We start from the raw sequence: 13,339 nt of genomic DNA, 5'->3' as shown, positions 1-13,339 counted from the left end.
ACTGACAGTCCTCAGTTGTAGGTGTATTACATTCATGCTCAGAGGTCAAGGTGTAGTTAGTGGCAGAACTACGGCACTAATGTCAACCCAGGAGCATGGAGTAGCAGGAGGGCCTGCTCAAGGGCTCTTTGGTACCCGTAAGGGAGCTCTGCTAAGGGATGACTAACTGGGTCCTGTGGTAAGGAAGGGTTTGCTCTGTCCCAGAGCAAAGACTTCAGGCTTAGGTTAGCCTGGATAAAGACAGACTAGGGAACCCTGGAATTCCAACACCCTAGCCTTGTCTAATCTCAATGCATTTCTTTTAGATTACAGCCCAAATGAAATTCCTGTATGAGGAACTTGGACTTGACAGCACCAATGCTTTCGAGGATCTTAAAAAATACCTAAAATTCTGAAATGCTGCTTTCAACTGGGAAGTGGAAACACACAGAAATAACAGTCTGATTTCCAGCTGGCTTAGCAAAAGTGAAATTTTTTTTAAGTTATTGCATAATTTTTTCAAAAAGTAGTTCTTCGTGTAAATTTTGCTTAATGTACTACTCACTTGTATGTTCACACCAGCACATACATCCCAGCCTGGGAAAGTGTTCTTAGTTCATGCTCTTTAGTAGGGTGTAGAAGGAGCCAGAAGGACTGGGCAGGAGAACGCCAGGTCTCCCTTTCAATCAGAACAGCTTCGTGCCTATTAACAGAATTTTCTTTGACCACTTTACAGGTCAGAGTTCTTCTCTTTGCTAGTTAATATTTCTAGACACTGTCAAGTGAGTCAGCTTGCAGTTCCCACAGATCCACTTTAAAGAATAGCATTCTTCATAGTTAAATGCTTTAGAATTTTGGAATAATCTTTTAAACACTTTATTGTTCTTTCAAACATTCGAGAATCTCCCTAAAACAATTGCACTCGCGCTACAGAAATTTAGGAGTTGCCTGCCATTGCTGCAGCTTCATCAGCAGCATGCTGTACATAACGCTAAGACATGCTGGGCACAGAGCCGCCATCTAAGTGGAGACTCCTAACAGAGGCTGTGCAGAATGTCCAAGACACTGGAGTAGCACGCGTGATTAGAAACAAAGCATCTGTCTCTGAAAGCTTCTTGGTGGTGGAGGAGAGTCTTCATGCTGTACTCCAAGATGAGTCCTTCTCCCTTCTCCAGAGAGATGGCACGTGTGTCAACGTCACTGCCTTTGGAGGATGAATTGGTACTTAATTTTATTCTCAATTTCATAGGAAGATCTGAAATGACTTCCTGTAGATTTAACAGAGTAGATGATTCTCCAAAATTCAGAACCACAATGAAGACTTTATCTATGCCATCGAGTTCTCTTGTGTACACAACAGAGTGGCTGTCATCCTTCAAAAGGCAAAACCAGCCCCTGCTGAGAACCAGCTCTGCAGCGCGCAGTAGACTTAAATCCTGATACATCTTCAACACTGAACTCGACTGGGTCTTTTGGACCTATTTTTTAAAAAGAATATTCATATAAATATTCATGTTTTATTCTAAGAATTATTCCCCTCCCCCCCAAAGAAAAGCTTGCTTTCATTTGCCCTTTAAAATAACTGCCCAAATAGGTAAATAACTGCCAAGCTATAAAGCATTTCTAAGTAGCTACCCTAAGGTTGTAGGAATTACAAAGCCGTGTTTCTGCTTGTCTGGAGCGATCTCAGTGTGCAAGTGCTCCCATATCTCAGAGCTGCTGCAGAGCCGAGTGACTCCACTTTAGGACACTGGACTTGCTGCAGTGAGGTCACTGTGCCGGAGCTGCCAGATGCCTGGAAGAAGAATGATCCAGTGGGCTTGGACTTAGCTGTTCTCACCTGTGGCTAATGTGGTCCAGCAGACATGCACTCCTAGACTGCTGGGGATGGGAAGAACGCTGCAGAACTCTGCAGAGCTGAAGACGCAAGAAGTCTGCGTTTGCTTTCTTGTTGCCTCCCCAACATCATCCCACGGCGGGCCATCAAAGGCAGTTTTGTTTTTCAAAGGTTTGGATTTATTTTACAGCTACACAAAACACACCTAATTCAATGCTATGCTTTCCTATTTTCTTTCCCCTCATAAGCATTTTTCTGTTACACCGTCTCCACAGATGTCACTGTAACGGCAGGTAACATTCTGCTGAATATGTTTACCATCCTTCCATTCCCTTCCCTTTTAGACAGTTGTACTTGTATGTTCTTATATTTTCAATCCCCTCCTCCCATGTTTTATATTATTTAAGATAGATTATCAGACAGATAATTACTGTGTCAGAGAATATGGACATTCGATGCATAATGCCAAATTATTCGGAGCTGTTGCCAAATCAACAATAATGTTCACTCATTACAATCTTGCCAGCCACATTTCCTGGGGCAGTGGTTGTTGTTATTGTTGTTTTCCGATAGATGCTTAATAATATATTTAATGACTATCTGATGGCTATTTAAAAATGTTCGTTCTGTTTATCAGATGTGTTACTTGTTCTCGGTAGCTTTAGATAACGCATGAGAAGCAGAGTTTGTGCCACTCACAAGTGAGAGGTGCCCAGTGAGCTGTTTTTTCATCTGCTTTCATTTGAGCTCTTTCCTGTAATCGTGGGCTTGTCTGTTTCTCTTTATACCTCTCAAAGTACTTGTTTCATATATTTGAGGCTCCTGTTAACATGCATAAAGATTTGTAGGTTTTAGTGGACTTTTCACTGTCTGAAAACTGCATTTCTCTCATATAATGCTTTTCATATTGAATTCTATTTTGTCTGCTATTAAATATTTCCAAGCCTGCCTTTTGTAAGTCATTTTTTGTCTAGGAGATGTATTCATGTAGTATAAATTTGAGTTGCAGAATATATACAAGGCAAAGGTTTCTTCAACCACCCCCAGTTTCCTTCCTGAGACAGGCAGGATGTGATGACTCCTTGCATTCCTTCCTTTTTAGGGCTCATGAAATGATAAGTCTGCGCCTCCTCAAGCATATGTAGATGTGTCCGCACAGATGGTGACACTGTCCTGTGCTGTGTTCTAACGTGTTAAACGTGTTCTCTCACTAGTGCAGCTAGTCTTTGTCTCAGGAGCTACATCTTAGTCCCATGATCTAATGAACTGGCTTTCTGTTGAATGGACATGTCGTTTCTAACGCCTCTGCTCTTGCAAACAGTGCCGCAAACAAAACCCTTGCATATTTATGATTTGCACATACATGAATATTCATAGATACAGTTATCTAAGAGTAAAGCTCCTAGATCAGAAAGTGTAAACATTCTTTTGATAGCTAAATTGCAAGCTTCTTTTCCATTAGAGTTGCCTGCAGTATTGTTAATTATTTGTATCATTTTAGCGGTGTCTCATATCTGGACTTTTGTCTTACCTAATCTGAATATTTTTGGTGTTTTTTTTAACATGAATTCAACCCATTCATATATGGAACTACCTTTTCAACATCCTCCTGAAACCTCATTTTATCTTTTATTCATAATTACATTATTCTTTTGTTTAGGGATTTCTATTAGATCGATTGGTATGCAGTCCCCACCCCTGGTGTTTCAGAAAGCAAACATTATTGTCTCACTTCTAATCCCTTAAAACCTGTGACCATTTAAAACTAAGTTCCAGAGAAAGGGCAGCTAGGTTTGCTGTAAACACTGTAGAATTTCCATCATGGCTGGGAACTCTTAGAGACAGGAATTTCTGTGAAGACTCTTCATATGGGGCACTGTGTACCAGGTCATAGTTCACAAAAAAAACATAATTTCCAAACTCCTTACTAATTGAAAATTCCAAGATAGCCTATGATGGATTTCAAGAGTGTTAGTTAAGGTTTTACATATGCCCGGGATGTTGGTAATCCACGTGGAAACGCATTCCTTATTTCTAGAACCAACAGAACATCTTCATGGATACTTACTTCCACATTCACGGCGTGGTAATCAGAGTTGGTGGGTAGCCAGGTGTGATTGCCTTCAGAAAACCCAGCATTTGAGCTATTGTCCCATTGCATCGGTGACTTTGACAGAAGGGTATTCTGTGTCAAAAATAAAGACCAAAAAGAGAAAGCAGTGATTAGGTTATTACAAGAAATCCATCTGGACCCTTTCTGACCTCCTCCAGTTACCCCTTCAGTTCTGAGCTGATGTCGGCACTCCCTGGCCTTCATGATGAGAAAGCCGTAACATACACTGTCGGTTTCCTGTTTTCAGTTTGAAAATAGCGAATAATCTCAGATGGAAATATGCTTTTCCTAACTGAACTTTCACGTATTTAGAATCTGCTTGGTTTTGCTATTTTTTTTTTAAGAAAATAAAAGGATGTCAGAATATTCCACTAGCAGCTCACTACACCCACCCTGCTGTAAACTGGCGGCAGTCGAGAGCACCGCCAGACTCCGCTGGTCCTGACTTCTGCATGCTCCTGCGCCCTACCCAGTCATTGCATGTGAGCACCCGCACACAGCGAGCCGCTGGGAGGGAAGGTTAAATTAACCAAGTAGTAAGGAAACTGCCTCTCACACAGGTGAAATCCAGTTGCACACATTAAAGGGTCAGGATGCCATCTACCCAACAACCCAATCCTGAGAGCCATAGCCTCAGACAAAAAAAATCACACAATGGTAACAGGAAAAGACAGCTGTGGTCATGTCACTAGCGGATCAAAAACCAGACGCGAATTCCTGCTTGTGGGAGCCGAATCATATGCAAAGTAAGTCACCAGTCCTCAAATGTCAGCAGGCCTCAGAATCTGCAGGGTCCTTGGATCTAGCCAAGAAGCTCAGTTGTGTGGCTCAGTTCCTCAACTACCTTATCAGTAAGGAAACTGATAACCCTTACTATCAACAGTTTAAAAAAAAAAAAAGTGGCCATGGGGCTGGAGATATGGCTCAGCAGTTAAGAGCACTGACTGTTTTTCCAGAGGTCCTGAGTTCAATTCCCAGCACCCACATGGTGACTCACAACCATCTATAGTGGGATCTGGTGGCACCTTCTGGCCTACAGGCATACAGAGCAATGCATACATAATAAATTTTCTTTAAAGTGACCATGACATTCAGTAGTGAAATAGAGGTGGTAAATTGTCTGGCAGTGTAGCCGTGGCCCATAGCTGAGAATGTCCCATACTTACAGGATCATAGCTCCCATTGAAATTTGTAACGGAAATGTCTCTCATCCCTATTTCCTCTCCATAGTAAGTTATGGGTGTTCCTGGGAGTGTGAAAAGAAGCATATTCATAGAGTTGATGTACTCATTCCCCAAGCGGGAGGTCAGCCGGGTAGTCTCTGGTCCACCTGTCTGAAAGGCAGATAGTTGTAAGAGCACAGCTCCACATACAATTTCATAAAGCCTTATCCTGTTTGAAATAGAGAGTTCCCCAGGCAGAAGGTCACCCTAAAACTGCTGGTATCCACAAGCACAGAAATGGGTCCCAGGCCACTAACCTGTGCACCTGACCATTTGCCACCATGGTGGCTGCGCTGGCTAGCTACATAGAAACCCTGTCTCAAAAAACCTAAATAAATAAATAGTTTCATGTGAACTTGACACAAGCTAAAGTCATCTGAGAGGAAGGAACCTCAGTTGAGAAATGCCTCCATAAGATCTGGCTGTGGGCAGGGCAGTGGTGGCGCACGCCTATAATCCCAGCACTCGGGAGGCAGAGGCAGGTGAATCTCTGTGAGTTCGAGACCAGCCTGGTCTACAGAGCTAGTTCCAGGACAGGCTCCAAAGCCACAGAGAAACCCTGTCTTGAAAACCAAAAAAAAAAAAAAAAAAAGATCTGGCTGTGGGACATTGTCCTAATTAGTGATCGACAGGGGAAGGCTTAGACCATGGTGGGTAGCGCCATCCCTGGGCTGGTGGTCCTGGTTTCTATAAAAAAAAGATTGGTTAAGCCATGGGGAGCAAGCCAGTAAGCAGCACCCCTTCGTGGCCTCTGCATCAGCTCCTGCTACCGGATTCTGTCCTGGTTGAGTTCTGTCCTGACTTCTTTGATGATAAACCATGATGTGGAAGCTTAAGCCAGATAAACCCTTTCCTCCCCAAGCTGCTTTGGTGGTGGTTTTTGTCACCCTGATCTACACAGCGTGGTGACAGTCCTCAGGGTGCTCCGTGTGAATGGGATTGCAGACCCGAGGAAGTTTAAAGGGTGCGTTTTCATGTTCCCACCTGTGAATAATAAGTATCACAGGAGACAAGTGAGGTTTTTTGTTTGGTTTTTTTTTTGGGGGGGGAGAGTTCCATAAAAAGCAAGACAAGGGCTAGGGAGTGGTGGTGCATGCCTTTAATTCCAGCACTCAGGAGGTAGAAGCAGGTGGGTCTCTGTGAGTTCAAGACCAGCCTGTTCTACAAAGTGAATTTCAGGACAGCCAGAGCTACATAGTGAAACCCAGTCTCAAAAAAACAAAACAAAAAAGCAAGACAAGGGCCAGTGAGAAGACTCGGTTGTAAAAGGACTGACAAGCAGCCAGCCTGGTAACCTAAATTCAATCCCCAGATTCCACCTAAAGGTAGAAGAGAAAACCAACTCCATGAATGTCCTCTGGTCTCCATGCATGCACCAAGGCACACACATGCTCTCCCACACACACGCCATGCACATATAATACATTTTAAAAGATGGAAAAAGATCAAGAGAAGAGAATAAGGTAGAAAACACAGATGGGGCACATCTAATGTGCCTTTATTGTTTTGACATCCGAACTGTCCAAAACCAATTTCCAGAGGTAAATTGGAGGCCTGGGGGGAGATAGCTCTGGTGGTAAAGTACTTGCTGCACACGTGAAGGCGTGAAATTGATTCCCAGCACCCAAGTAAAAAGGCAGGGTTGGTGGGACACCCTGGTAATCCCACAGCTGGAGATGGAATAGAGGAGAGATGTCCAGGGCACTGGCCAGACAACCCAGCCTAGATAGAGAGCCCAGGTCCCAGTGAGAGACCTCAGCCATAAGGTGATCGGGTCTTAAGGACCTCCCATTTCCCAGTGAGAGACCTCAGCCATAAGGTGATCGGGTCTCGAGGGCCAACACCCAAGACTGACCTCTGATCTCCTTGTACACACATACATACACATGCACATACGAACATGCACACACACAAAGACAGAAGGGAAGTTAATTCTTACAAAGAAATCTATAAAACTGGGGATGGTGACCTGTGCTTATAATCCCAGCACATAAGAGGTGGCCTAGCTCTAAGAAATTTTCTGTGTTCTCTAATTGTGTGTGGTTTCCAAGTGGTGAATGCTCTGGTTACAAATAAGAACATGTGCTGCTCACGGAAGGCTTGAAAAACACAACTGGATCCAATGGGCTGACACGGATCGTGGACTCTGCTGCTTCAGGGGCAAGCACTTTCCCTCCTGGCTCAGATCTAATCCCTCACACAACAGTCTGCCAACAACTCTCCACTTCCCAACTGAAGAAAAGAGCTGAGGAAGGGCAGCATCCAAGTTCCAGTATGACAGACAACTAGCCCCTGACAATACACTCGATTGCTCCAATCGGGAAAAGGAGAAGTCTTTTTTCTCTCTCTGACATGCTGAGGCGGCCCCCACCACTGGATCTGGTGAGACAGGATAAGCGCTTTTCGAATTTGTTGTTGGTTTGTTTTGTTTGGGTTTTTAGTTGTTGTTTTGCTTTGTATTGTTTTATTTTTCAAGACAGGGTTTCTCTGGCTAACAGTCCTGGCTATCCTGGAAACTCACTTTTTAGACCAGGCTGGCCTTGAACTCAAAGAGAGATCTGCCTGCCTCTGCTTCCCGGGTGCTGGGATTAAAGGTTTGTGCCACCACCCCCTCTGCGTTTCTAGTTTTATGGCCAGAAAATTCAATCACTCATCTGCTTTTATTCTTTTCAGTGCCGTAAGGCTATTTAGCAAACTTTCTCAGGTTGTCCGGACACCCAACGATCCTTCCTTTGCAGAGTTGAAAGTAGTTCAAAGCACTGAGCACAGTTCACCTTGATCCCACAGACTGAGGACAATCCCAGTCACCCATGGCACGAGAAACTGTCAAAGTACTTTCTGTAACTGCTCAAATGACATCATAAAAATTGTAACATCAGGGCACAGTCAGCTGGCAGGATGTGGATCTCAAAACAGCTCTTTAAAGGCTAGGGACATGTTCAGAGGGGAGAGCTCATGCCTAGCATACATAAGGCCCTGGGTTCAATCTCCAGCACCACTGACAAATCAATTTCTAAAAAATTTACCAAACAAGGAAAGTGTTGGGAAAACTAAAACCACATTTTTGAAAGCACATAAATTAACCAAAGACATCGGCAATTCTGGACTATTCAGCCAAAAACCAGAGCACTTCATATCTATCGTGTTTTAACTTTCCCTAATTCCACTCTTTTCAAGTTCCTACCAGCCCCACCAACAGCAGCTAAAACACAGAAGCCTAACAGCCCTGGACAGGGAAGAAAGGATTTAAAGTGCAATGGACTTCGCATTGTCTGGGACCTGCTACAGTGCAAACTGCCCCAACTCACTATCAGCTGAGTGTTATCTGATTCAGGACTGACTATGCAAACAAGGGTCTCATTCCCAAAACATCTGTGACAACATTTTGTCTTCCTATGGCTATGGTATTGCACCAATTGAGGACAGCCCAAGCCCCAGAAGAAGCAAACAACTGGAGAATGAGATGCCCAAGAGAGGCCTGCAGACATTCCTATGTAGTCCTGGGGCTCTAGAAAGCTCTTTCAGGACAGGTCTGTGTGCGTGAAGAGCTTCTCCAGTTCCCCTGGGAAACCCTGGGAAGGCTCTGTTCTGTTCGATCTGTCACCTCAGCTGACCCACGGGCTCTGCTAAGGTAGAACATCAGGCAGAGTTGTAAGCTGACTGCTAGGGGTTGGACACGTCTTACACACGACCCCTCAGCAACAGCAAGGGAGACTTAGCAGTTCAGGGCATCTAAAGAATCCATCCCCTCCCCAAACCTGGAGAAGTGGCCCTGTGTTTAAAAGCAATACTGCTCTTGCAGAAGACCCGAATTTGGTTCCCAGGACCCCCATTGGGAAGCTCAAGTCTACCTGTAACATCCGCTCCATGGGATCCAGCACCCTCTTCTGGCCTCCACAGGTACTGTACTCATATGCACACACCCACAGCAGACATGACATACACACATATACATAATTAAAAATTAAAAATAAAATCTTCCTTTAAAAGAATCTCCAGCAAATAACTAAGCAGAGATGTCTCTAGTCAGAAAAACAAGAGAGCAGACGTTACAGAATTCATCTAAGAAAGGGGCCAAGAACAAGACAACAGACACTACAGAAGAAAAACAGGACATCTAGAATTACCCTATCTACTACCTAAAGCAGCCAAGTCTCCACCTGAAAAAAAAGTCAAAGACATGCAAAGAAACAAAAATACAGCCCAAAACATAAATATGGGGAAAGTAGATGAAAATGTTGCTGAGATTAAGAAAAACTAAACTGAGCCAGGTGGTAGTGGCACACACTTTTAATCCCAGCCAATAGCTAGACAGAAAGAGGTCAGGCAGGGATGAAAAAGGGCAGAGTCACTAGGAGATGTGGAGAGAAGCAAGATGAACACACTATGCTAAAGAAAGTTACTGCCACATAATAGAATGTAAATAAAAGATATGGGCTAATTTAAGATTAAGAAATATGGGCTGGGGGCTGGAGAGATGGCTCAGTGGTTAAGAGCATTGCCTGCTCTTCCAAAGGTCCTGAGTTCAATTCTCAGCAACCACATGGTGGCTCACAACCATCTGTAAAGAGGTCTGGCGCCCTCTTCTGGCCTTCAGGCATACAGACAGAATATTGTATACATAATAAATAAATAAATATTTAAAAAATTATTATGTTTAAAAAAAAGAAATATGGGCTGATTTAAGAGCTAGTTAGTAACAAGTCTAAGCTATCAGCTGAGCATTTAAAATTAATAATAAGTCTCCATGTGGTTATTTAGGGCTGGTGGGACAGAGGAATTCCACCTACAATATAAGACAGTGTTTAAAACAGAAAAAGGATACAGGATAAGGATATACAGAAAAAAATGTACAGCCAAATAATGTTTGTGTTTACACTGTGTTGTTACAAAAAGTTTAAAACTACATCCGTGTATAATACAAAGTTGAGAATATAGTAGGCTAAGATTAATTTCTGGCTAGGTGGTGGCAGTGCACTCCTTCAACCCCAGCACTTGGGAGTCAGAGGCAAGTGGATCTCTGAGTTCAAGGTCAGCCTGGTCTACAGAGTGAGTTCCCAGACATCCAGGGCTACACAGAGAAACCCTGTCTCAAAAACAAAGCAGAACAAACACCAAACAAACAAAGATGAGTTTCTTGGTGAAGAAAGAATGTAACTGGGGCGAGTGGAAGAGCGCACATCCCTACAGCCATGTGGAAAAGTACAGTAAGCCAGTCATGACCTGGTCCTTCACACTCAGCCTTCCAGGGTAACTCCCACACCCTCAGGCTCCACTCATGGAAGTGCCCTATGCCCAGTGTTTATCTTCTATATCAGATCTGTACTGTGCCCTCTCTGTGTTTAGACAGCTGCCTTCAGTGTTCACCACAGAGACATGTGCTGTCCCTCACAGCCTAAGAGAAGCAGGCTATGTGTAGAAGGAGCCTTCCAGAATCTCTGTGTTTTAAATGCCTCTTGCATGACATTCTATGCCACAATTACCCTACATGTAGCCCTCCACACTGCAACCCTGTGTTCAGTGGGATCATGAACTGTGGAATGTTAGGTGGAATTACAATTTGATAGCCAACCCTAACCAAGCTTAGTTCTAAGCATATATAAATACTCATTAAGTATTAACTTAGTTGAGTGGATAATGTTCTCTCTTTTGTAATAAGAGCTATAGACATCTAAGAGAAGGAAACCTCAGTTAAGAATATACTATCATAAGATTGGGCAGCAGGCAAGCCTGAAGGGCATTTTCTTAATTAGTGATTGATGGTAGAGGTCCCAGCCCATTGTGGGTGGTGCCATCCCTGGGCTGGTGGCCCTGGGTTCTATAAGAAAGCAGGCTGAGCAAGCCATGATGAGCAAGTCAGTAAGCAGCATCCCTCCACGGCCTCTGCATCAGCTCCTGCCTCCAGGTTCCTGCCCTGTTTGAGTTCCTGTTCTGGCTTCCTTTAATGATGAACTACAATGCTGAGCAGAATTCAAATAAACCCAGCTTGCTTTTTGGTCATGGTGTTTGGTCACAGCAATAGAAACCCTAACTAAGACAAGCCTGGTCAGAAGCTAGGACAGACTTAACCACTAACCCCAAGTAAGGTCACCTAGGAACAAAGATGCACCTCATTTTAGAGGTGACTGTCCAGCAAGTACAATCAATCACTGTGTACTGGGCATGATGGCTTACCATCCAGTTAGGCCATTTTCCTTCCGGCATGTTTTCCATCCAGGATGTGATAACTTCATATACAGTGTGACCAGAAAGACTGTCTAGTGTGGTGAGGTAATTGTTGAAAGGAAAGTCAGCTTCCTGGATGAATGGTAAGCCGTAGTACATCATGGTCCTCTCGATGCTCTCTGCGGAGGCTTCGGTCCCCATGAACCTGGAAGGGTTGGCAAACTCTGGTGTCTTTGTTCAGTTGGAACCTCCAGTTTCCCCCTGTGTGATCCAGAAAGCCCCCATTCCGGTCTCTCTCTCCAAATCCCACTCCCCATTCAGAGATGCTCAAACACAAGAAAGTCTCCAAAAAGCCCAGTTCTGCATTCTTGGAGGCTACAGCAGCCTCCTCCCCTGAAGTAGCCAGCCACCCAAATCCCCACCTAAAGTGCTCAGCTTTCAACCATACTTGCACACAAACCCAGATTATGGTACACACATCATCACCCATCACCCACAACCTATATAATCCCCCTGCTTTAGTTCAGACATGCAGCTTCTCCAGCCTCAATCTCTGGGACTAGCGAACCCACCTGGGAGTTGCTTTACTCAAATAAACCCGTTGTTAAACTTTTTAAGTTTAGCTTGATCCAGGTTACTGTATGTCAGAGAGGCCCTTTATGAGGGTGGAGGTGGGGCAGAAAACCTATTAGTCTTCAATCTCTGATAAAAGAATAGGAACAATTCTGCACTACTTAGAGCCTGCCATGATCTCAGGCCATTGCGGTCCCAGACCTCATGAGAGTTTAACTTCTTCATACAGTGGCAGTTAGCACAGAAACAACTGGCCAGAATGCAGTGTCCATGGAGGTCCAGCTACAAAGGGGACATCTATATCACACCTGTCTGTAAGGCTCAGAGACCATCGTGGAAGAGGGGACGGAAAGACTGGAATAGCCAGAGACCTTGGAGGACTGAAGCAAGGCAGCACCTTCTACATGTGATAGCTGCCCTCACAGACTTCTAGCAGCTATGGTGGCCTACACAAGATCAAGCCAGTCAACGTTATAGCACGGAGAGGGAAGGGAGTCCTCGTGAGCCCTCCTACCCCTAACTGACAGATGGGATAGTCAGAGAGGAAGAGTCCATTTTTTCTAAGGGTGTGGTCCCACTCCAGCAGATGATCCCCCACACATGAGTATATGAGCAGCATACACTGGACTTAGTGGGTTTTTTATTAAGAGGACATAAAGCTGAGAGGGGATGGGGATAGAGGGTAGCTCTGGGGGAGGGGGCATTAAGAGGAAGAGTGGACGTGAATATAAGCATGCATCTTTGGACAAGGCTCTCCAGTGAGCAGCACATGAACACAGAGCTTGGTTTGCCATCAATACAGCGCTCTGCGTTCTCTATACACAACTAAAACTCTAATGTCTTGAAGACCTTCTTTAGAGATTTTCGTCTATCTGCTTAGAATTTCTAGTCTATACCTTCACATAAAGGGTCCCCCCTTTTTATTGATAGGCACTCAAAACCACTCAGGATGAGATAGGCATCTGAAACGGCCCCATCAGTGCTGCTGTTAGCTGATTGAGGTATTCATAGAAAGTATAGTCTTACTATGTGTCAATGCACTCCCCACTTCTGCCTTTACTCCCTGTGAATCCATTGCCTTCTCCAAGGGCAGGGAGGGGAGAATTTCCTTAGTTGTTTTCAATGATTCTGTTTCATAAGCTACTTAGTAATAAAAGGTGAATATCCTTTATCCAATATTCTTAAATTAAATTCTCAAATTGTGTAAGATTCTTACATTCTTAGAATATTTCTGTAGAACTTTACTCACTGAGAGTTCCTAATCCAAATCTAGACATTCAAAATTTGTCTTGGCAGCGGGCAGTGGTGGCACATGCCTTTAGTCTCAGCATGGGGGCCAGGGGGAGTGAAGGGGATGGATCTACAAGTTTGATCAAGGCCAGGCTGGTCTACAGAGTGAACTCTAGGACAACCAGGGCTATATAGAAATACCCTGTCTCAAAAAAAAAA

At 44.1% G+C, this 13,339-nt stretch overlaps 2 protein-coding genes across 7 annotated transcripts in view; one reads left to right on the top strand and one right to left on the bottom strand.

The window, feature by feature from the left end:
- Positions 1-2,765, top strand: part of Prepl (prolyl endopeptidase like) — a 31,556-nt gene extending 28,791 nt beyond the window's left edge. For 4 of the 6 annotated variants that reach the window (XM_005354692.3, XM_026783098.1, XM_005354695.3 and 1 more), the window contains one exon: positions 306-2,765. In XM_005354692.3, coding sequence (XP_005354749.1) covers positions 306-395 — 90 coding nt within the window. In that variant the 3' untranslated portion in view covers positions 396-2,765. The remainder of the gene's footprint in view (positions 1-305) is intronic. The other 2 variants (XM_005354691.3, XM_013348986.2) reach the window with 1 other exon arrangement.
- Positions 1,014-13,339, bottom strand: part of Slc3a1 (solute carrier family 3 member 1) — a 35,462-nt gene continuing 23,136 nt past the window's right edge. The window contains exons 7-10 of the mRNA XM_005354696.3: positions 11,327-11,522; positions 5,096-5,263; positions 3,885-4,001; positions 1,014-1,457 (exon numbers count right to left, since the gene is read on the bottom strand). Coding sequence (XP_005354753.1) covers positions 1,014-1,457; positions 3,885-4,001; positions 5,096-5,263; positions 11,327-11,522 — 925 coding nt within the window. The remainder of the gene's footprint in view (positions 1,458-3,884; positions 4,002-5,095; positions 5,264-11,326; positions 11,523-13,339) is intronic.

Source organism: Microtus ochrogaster, chromosome 16 (assembly GCF_000317375.1).
Source record: "Microtus ochrogaster isolate Prairie Vole_2 chromosome 16, MicOch1.0, whole genome shotgun sequence".
NCBI classification, from domain to species: Eukaryota; Metazoa; Chordata; class Mammalia; order Rodentia; family Cricetidae; genus Microtus; species Microtus ochrogaster.
Note: the sequence above shows the minus strand (reverse complement) of the source record. Positions and strands in the feature narration are given on the sequence as shown.